Raw genomic sequence first — 7642 nt, 5'->3', positions numbered from 1 at the left:
ATATAAATTTGAGGCTTCTTCTATTATCACGATCTTCTTCCAACGACACTGTTGGCTTGAGGGGGCTTGGACCCAGGTTCAGAGTTAGTTGTGCTAACCAACAAAACCCTACACTACCGGCCCTTTTGACAACAACCCACATAGTGCAGTCTGTAGTCTCACCCGAGGTAGTATTGGGGGATGCTAGAACTAGATTTCTGCATCCAGAGGACTATGTGATGCGTTTTTGCTAGACTTAGGGCTTTATCTTGACCTTCGTGAACCCTAACCCTTGAAACCCAGAATTTACAGTAATTAATAATTAGAAGATTTATGTACTTTACTGATTGCACTAAACATGCATAACATCATATAAATAAACAAATATACATCTTTGCAAATCTATTAAGTACTTTTCCTAATTAAATGCATTCAACAAATCATAAATACAGTAAATTCAAAGATAAAACAGTAATACGCAGATGCACAGATAGTTCTTCAAAATAAGCCTTTTATTATGCTTTAGATCTTCAAATACAACTTCTTCCAACCCTATGCACATAGCTGTAGGGGCCCACACACTCAGCTGTGGACTTACCAAGGTCTCTGTGCACACAGTTACAGGAGCCTTCCCCTTCACCCAAGTACAAAATAGATAAAATCAGACCCAAATCATGCACTATTCTTACTTAGCTATCTTATGACTCTTCTATGAATTCCTTTTATATTCTTTTTCATTACAATACCATGGTCCATAAACCATGGAATAGTCTCAAAACAAATCGACTCTAACAAACTAAGGGGATTTAACCTTCATAAAGCCCCTTTGACTCCTATCAACTTGTGCTACTCGTGCTTCGCTTCTCAAAATGCAGAGACTTTAATATTTAACAAAACTTGACAAAGTTTGACCTAGGGGACCCCGTCACAACATGCCCCCAACACAAATTTGTGACTCTTCCTGAGTCACTCTGCTGGGGTTGCCTCAACCTTTGCTTGGAGATCATTGAATTCTATATTCAATGCTTGAAGATCTGTTGTTCCCTATGTGGCTGCGTGACGAACTTATTCAACCAATTTCTTTGTTGTTGGACCTTCGATTGTAAGGCCCATGGTTCTCTGTGTCTTCTGAAAAGCTTTTAGCTTGGTCTGAACGGTCTATGACAATTGGCTTGCCTCGTCAGCCCATGGCTACGTCTTGGAGGAAATGATAGAGGCCTTCCGATGCAGCTCATCAATCTAGTTCTGTATGAATTTCCCTTCTTGAAGTCTGGTGAAACTTTGCATAGGTGTTAAGGTCTGCACTATCTCCCCGATCTCATCAAACTGCAGTTTCTTTTCATGGATGTTAGCTTCGATCGTCTGCAAGTGTGGATCCTCCTGCAGTGAGGTCCACATCTCCATTGTCTACTCAAACAATTGGCTGCAGTCCTTTACTATAGTGGCCAAAGTTGTCATATCTGCTTTAATAGTAGCTTCACATTTCTCTTTTACCATCGGAGGAGTGGTTGGTTGCAACTTCAGTTGAAGCTCTGAAATCTGCAACTGCAGCTCAAACTGTACCTTTCCAATTTCCTCCTTGGATTCCTTCACTGTAGCAGCTAACTTGTGAATTTTCTCTGCGAAGGCCACCTCTACTAGAATTTTGAGCTCATGGAGATCTCTGCATACTTGGGTAAGGGCTACCTCTAGCTGTTGATTGCACTGCATCACTTCGTCACGGGCCTACAAGTCCTGCGCTTTCTCTACAAAAATATTTTGATTGTTAGTTTTTACCTCGTCGATAATCAACAACGCTCGTTTTTCCCAGACGCGGAGCTCATCTGAAACTCCTTGGTGTAGCTCATGCAAGGTCTGGATAGGCAGTGTTGCAAGGTTGATACTTAGATTTTTCTAGTACTGCGTGCACTCCTGGTCATCGGCTATCTCAAAATGGAGAGAGCCCCTGGTAGTTTCATTGCTTAGAGCTCATATGTGATTTGTGCAATGGTACTAAATTTTGGCACGCTCACTTGATCCGCGCTCACTTGCACCACACTCGCTTGGATCACTCCTGCCTGGACCTGTAATTATTTTAGGCCATGTTGCACTTTTTCCAATACTTGGTGGTACTCGTCCTCGATATGTCCCCATATATTTTCAATGGAAGAGCGGACAACATCACCTATGTCATCAAGGTCCCCCTTCGTGAGGACTAATGGTGTCGTACTGAAAACCTTATCAAACTTCTACTTCTTTCAAGGCCCCGTCGAACTTTGCTTCTGCCTCTTCTTGATCCTCTAAGGGAACTCTATGTCCTCGATCTAAGATAGGCGTCTACGCGCTCTTCTTCTTCATCTACGATTTCGACCTCTACATCAATGCGCTCTGTCTCAAGTTCCTCAAGATCGATGTTGACCTGCGATGTTGCTATTTCCATAACATTCTCCTTTTATGTCGCCTTCTGTGTCATAGAGGCCTTTTCCTTTTGGGATTCTTTCTCTTTCCTAGAAGCCTTTAGTGCTTCTTTCTTCTTTTCTTTCATGGACTCTATTGCAACTGTTGTTTTCTCCGTTTCTCCCTCTACAACCTTACTTGTTCCTGCAACTTTGCCAGATGGGGTGAGCCAATTGCTCGACCATTTTCTAATGACCCCCATAATTTCATCCTCTGCGACTAAATATGGAAACTTGTGCAATGTTCCTGTATCATCCTTGTTCGTGCGTATGAAAATATTGTGAAAGTCTGCTTTAAAATCTACAATATTTGTGTACTACGCATATAGACTAGGTGACAACCGCGACTGTTAGTTAATCACCATCTACAATTCTGACTTGAGCATGACACATAACATCTTGGTTTCAATGATGCAGTCGGGGTCCTTTGTTTCCCACAATGAAGCAAATTTCGCAGCCTCGCACAAGTCTGGATCCGACGTTGGGAACTAGCTATCCTCAGGCATCCTTCAAGCTACCAATGTGATCAATAGCAGTAACCACACGTAGTGGAATGCCTTTCCATCCTCCTGGGCTTCACAACAATCCTTCACGAATTCATGGCAGCGATACTTAGCCCAATTCAATTGGACCCCTTGGCTACATTACATAGCTAAAGATACCACTAGTTCCGACACTCATCGACACGACACTTCTGCATTATTTTCTTGCCAAATCTATGCAAAAAACTGCATAACTCCATCTGATATGGAGATAATGGCATAGCTGCGTGAATTCTTCACCAACCCGAAGTCGCTCTTCATCTGATCTGCGAGCTTATTTTCCCGCGACTTCCCCACAAAAGCGTCTATGGGGTTCGCGCCCTGATAAGGTAGCATAGTGATTCTGTGGACCAGCATCTCGTAAATTGGAATGGGCCCTCCTAGCCAGAGGCACCCATCATGAACCAACGCCAACAATTGACGCACATAGATGGTATTAATTATGCTGCAACTAAAGCGTGGAATATATAGCATGTTGAGAAACCCTGTGTGCTCAATTTTGGCCACCCACTTCATTGGCTCAAGCCTTATGACTCCCTCTTCCTTGTAGTAGACTGATTTCAAGAATTTGTTGGGTTCTAACTGTGAAAACTTCGCATGATCACCCAGATCCTAGTCCTCCATCTTCAAAAATGGTACCTGGGCCAACAAGTTTCCCTCAACAGGTACTTCCTTTGGCAACAATGGCGTGAATATTTTATATTTTAATGAATCAGGGTACTTAGTGACCTTAGCAGTGGATTTTCTAGGGGTACATAAGGTGGTAGCCAAGTAATGGGCTTTGCGCCCTCTACGCTGATATCTTCAACCCCCATAGTCAATTATTCTTCATCTAGGTCTAGGGGTTCCATCAACTGCTTATTCTTATCCATACGATCCTTCTGTCTAATCTCAGTGGGGTTTTTGCATGATGTTTTCTGAACCAACCCTTGTTGTGGCTTCTTTTGCTTCTTCTCTCCTATCGCAGAGGCAGTAGGTTTTGGCCTCAGTGACCTAGGCATTGTGGTAGGGACTGGTGGTGTTGCAGTCATCTTTTCAAGGCTCTCCCAGAATAGTTTCTTCTTCCACTCAGGAAAATCTACCTCAAACCCAAGCCCTTGCTGCGAAAACTCCTTCTCTATCTCTTGCTAATCTCATCCAGACATGTAACAATTGTCTCTGCTCAAACTTAGGCACAAAATCTCAAGGAAATCTCTCTGGAAGAAAAGTGTTCAAATGTGGAGCGGGATGTTGTATTTATAACCCTTTTTGAATTCAAATCCATCAGTTCCCTCCAGATCTCCCTCATTAATTCTCTTTTGGTGGAATATTTACAAAGATATGCTCCTTAAATGCTTCCCCCCTGCTCCCTTTAATGGAAAAATAGTCATCCAATTAGCTACAATGCTTCCAATGGTCACTTTCTTGCTAGGTTGCGTGTAACCCACCTGGCTAGCGCAACTCCTTCGTTGCAGCTCCCATCTACACCTTTCTCCTAACCTTTGTGCAACCCAATCTCTTTGCCAAACTTTTCTCTTGGAAGCATAGTTTATAGTCCTATACTTCCTTGCAACAACCTAAAGTATTAAGACTATCTTTCATCCATATAGTCATTGCACAGTTTGGGATCACCCCTGTACAACTTCAATCGATTCCCATTGATTCTTCCCGGAAATAGCTCCCCATTCAGATTTGCGAGATGAACTGCACCTCCATCAATTATATACTTGACAACGTATGGTCCCAGCCAATGCATCTGAAACTTTCCTGGAAACTTAGTAAACTTACTATCATACATCAATACTAAATATCCATTTTTTAAGGTGCACTGCTTAATGTGGTGATCATGCCACGCCTTTTCTCGAGACTTCTTCACTTGCTGATGAAAGGCTTCCAAGAATTGATCTTCTTCTAAGTTACTCAAGTATCTATGCGAGGCGTTCTTCCGTTATGTCCTGATCTACCATCTCTGTGACTGCAACAAGCCTCAAACTGGGCCTTTGTACTACATTGGCATCACCGCTTCTTGTCCATAAACTAGTCTAAATGGTGTATGTCCAGTCAAATTCTTACATGTAGTTCTATATGCTCAAAGAACAGCCGGCATGCACACATCCCAATTGTTCCTATTCGTATTACAGACCTTCTCTAAAGCATCCTCTAGGATATTATTGAAAGCTTCAATCATTCCATTTGCTTGAGGATCGTATGTCATGCTTTTCTGATGATACATCTGGAATTCTTCAAGAAAAGCAACAATCATTTCATTCAGGAAATGTGAACCCCTGTCGCTCATCAAAATCTTAGGACAACCAAACCTAGACAGAATGTACTCAAATATAAACTTCACAGCTATAGTTGCGCTGCAATCCTTCACAAGCTGCGCCTCAGCCCACCTGGTCAAGTATTTTGTCGCCGTGATGATGTAGCGCACTCTTGTCTTCCTTCCTGGTGGCTGAATAGGTCCCACAAAATCTATTGCCCATTTTTCAAATATTTGTAATGAGACTTGCGGGTTTAGAGGCAATTCATCCCTTCACGAGGACTTCCCGGTCCTCTAGACACATCGCATGCCCTACAATACTCCTTGGAATCTTTGTGCACAGTTGGCCACCACAACCCAACTCGTAGGATCTTCTGCGCAGTTTCTCTTCCAACATAATGTCCTCCAACAACTCCACCATTATCTTCGGCGAGGATACTTTGTCTTTCATCATCCAATACATATCTATGCAGAACTTCATCTGAGCCCATTTCATACAAGTGTCCTGCAATTATAGAGAAATCCGTGACCTTGACCACCAATTCCTTCTTCTGCTGCATTCTATATCCTTCAGGGGCTACACCTGTAGACATGAATTGGATGATATCTGAAAAATGTTCATCTACAACGTGCACAACAAAGAGTTGTGCATCAGACAATCCTTCATCAAGACTTGTAAGTTCTTCACCATTCTCAATCTACGAAAGGTGATCAGGTCCAACATTTAATCTCCTTGGATTCACAATTACTTCGAAGTCTTACTCCTGAAATATCAATAACCACCTACAAATTCGCCCCCCCTCCAACACATGCTTGTTGACTAGGTACTTCAAAGCTGAAGGGTCTGTATACATTTTGAAGTGTGCACCCAAAAGATAATGCCTGAATTTCTGGAGCGCATATACCATCGCCAACCCTTTGCGCTCCATGGTTGAATAATTCTTCTTTGCCTTAGAAAAATTTCTGCTTGCAAATGCAATTGGATGGTCGACATCTCCTGCACCTTGCTGGGTTAAAACTGCTCCTAATGTTATGCAAGATGCATCCACATGTACATGGAATTCTTTCTTCCAATCGGGGAACAATAGAATAGGTGTTGTAACCATATTTTCCTTAAAAACATCTAAGATTTCCCGGCAATCATCATCCCAGAAAAATGTCGCATCTTTCTTCAATAATTTCTCCATGGGTGTAATGATCTGTGCGTATGCCTTAATAAACTTTCTATAGTATCCTGTATGGTCCAATGTTGCATGCAATTGTTTTACATTCCTCGGAAGCTCCAAATTGATAATCACTGCAATTTTAGCATGTTCCGCCATCACCCCTTTCTTAGAAACAACATGGCTCGAAGTTATTCCATATGGTACAAAAAATATACACTTCTTCATATTTAGGGAGATCTGATACTTCCTACAAGTATCCAACATTATGCGAAGACTTGAAACAATGTTTTTAGCTAACTCGAACACCATCCAATCATCAAAGTAGACCTCCAAAAACTTGTGAATAAATTCCTTAAAGGTTGCGACTACCACCCTAGAAAAGATTGCAGGGGCATTCTTAAGTTCAAAGGGCATAACTGTATACTGAAAAGAGCTCCATTCTATGGCAAAGGTAGTCTTACTTCGATCTTCTGGCATGATCTTGATTTGGTGATAACCTGAGAATCCATTTGTAAAAGAGTATGCTTCTTGACCACCATTGTTCTCCAAGAATTCATCTATGAACGAAGTAGGGAATGGATCATGTACAAAATCATTGTTCAAAAACCTAAGATCTATGTAAATACTGATTTTGCCTTTTGTCTTCTTCTCCTGAACTACCATAGGTCTAACCCAGTGCGACTCTTCTACATGCTCAATAATTCCTGCTGCAAGCATCTCATCTAGCTCTTCACACACCTTTTATTTGTATTTAGGATTCAATCGGTATGGGCGCTTCTTTATCGGCTTCACATCTAGATTTATATTGATCTTCATAACTCCCACATCACATACTATCCCCTTTAGATAAGAGAACTTTGATGGAAAAAAGTCCTGATATTCCTGCAATAACTTCGCAACTTTGTCAACTGTGTCTTCATTCCAGTAATCGCCTATAATCGCAAACTTTTGTTGTGCTTTCGACCCAATGTTTACTTGCTTGGTATTTAATGGTTTTGAAATGTCAGGCACCTCTACCTTAGACCCAACGAATTTTCATTGTCCTTCTAACTCAAGGATACTGATATTCCTGAGGTCTTCCTCACCTTCTTCTGTGGTAACATTATAGCATTCCAGAGCATGGCACAACTGTGTAGTCTAGTCAGGTTGTACCCATGTGATAGGCTCTACAAGCATTTTGAATATCACAACCTTGATTTCTTGTAATGCTTCACCATTACATTCGAATCTGTCCTCAAAGAATAATGTTAACAGAAATATTTCCTTCATAACATCCCA

General features: G+C 41.6%; 1 protein-coding gene across 1 annotated transcript; it reads right to left on the bottom strand.

The window, feature by feature from the left end:
• Positions 1-4863: 4863 nt before the first annotated feature.
• On the bottom strand, positions 4864-6520 carry LOC149219541 (uncharacterized). The gene is made up of 5 exons (XM_089386852.1): positions 6202-6520; positions 5540-5781; positions 5286-5390; positions 5079-5168; positions 4864-4977 (listed from the first exon to the last, which is right to left on the bottom strand). Exons 1-5 carry the CDS (start codon positions 6518-6520, stop codon positions 4864-4866), a joined length of 870 nt encoding a protein of 289 aa, XP_089242978.1.
• Between the last annotated feature and the right edge of the window lie 1122 nt (positions 6521-7642).

This window comes from Pinus tabuliformis, chromosome Q (assembly GCF_031772625.1).
Source record: "Pinus tabuliformis cultivar Carrire ecotype Pingquan chromosome Q, CPIR1, whole genome shotgun sequence".
Classification (NCBI taxonomy): Eukaryota; Viridiplantae; Streptophyta; class Pinopsida; order Pinales; family Pinaceae; genus Pinus; species Pinus tabuliformis.
The sequence above is the reverse complement of the archived record's forward strand: the minus strand, read 5'-3'. Positions and strand labels throughout refer to the sequence as shown.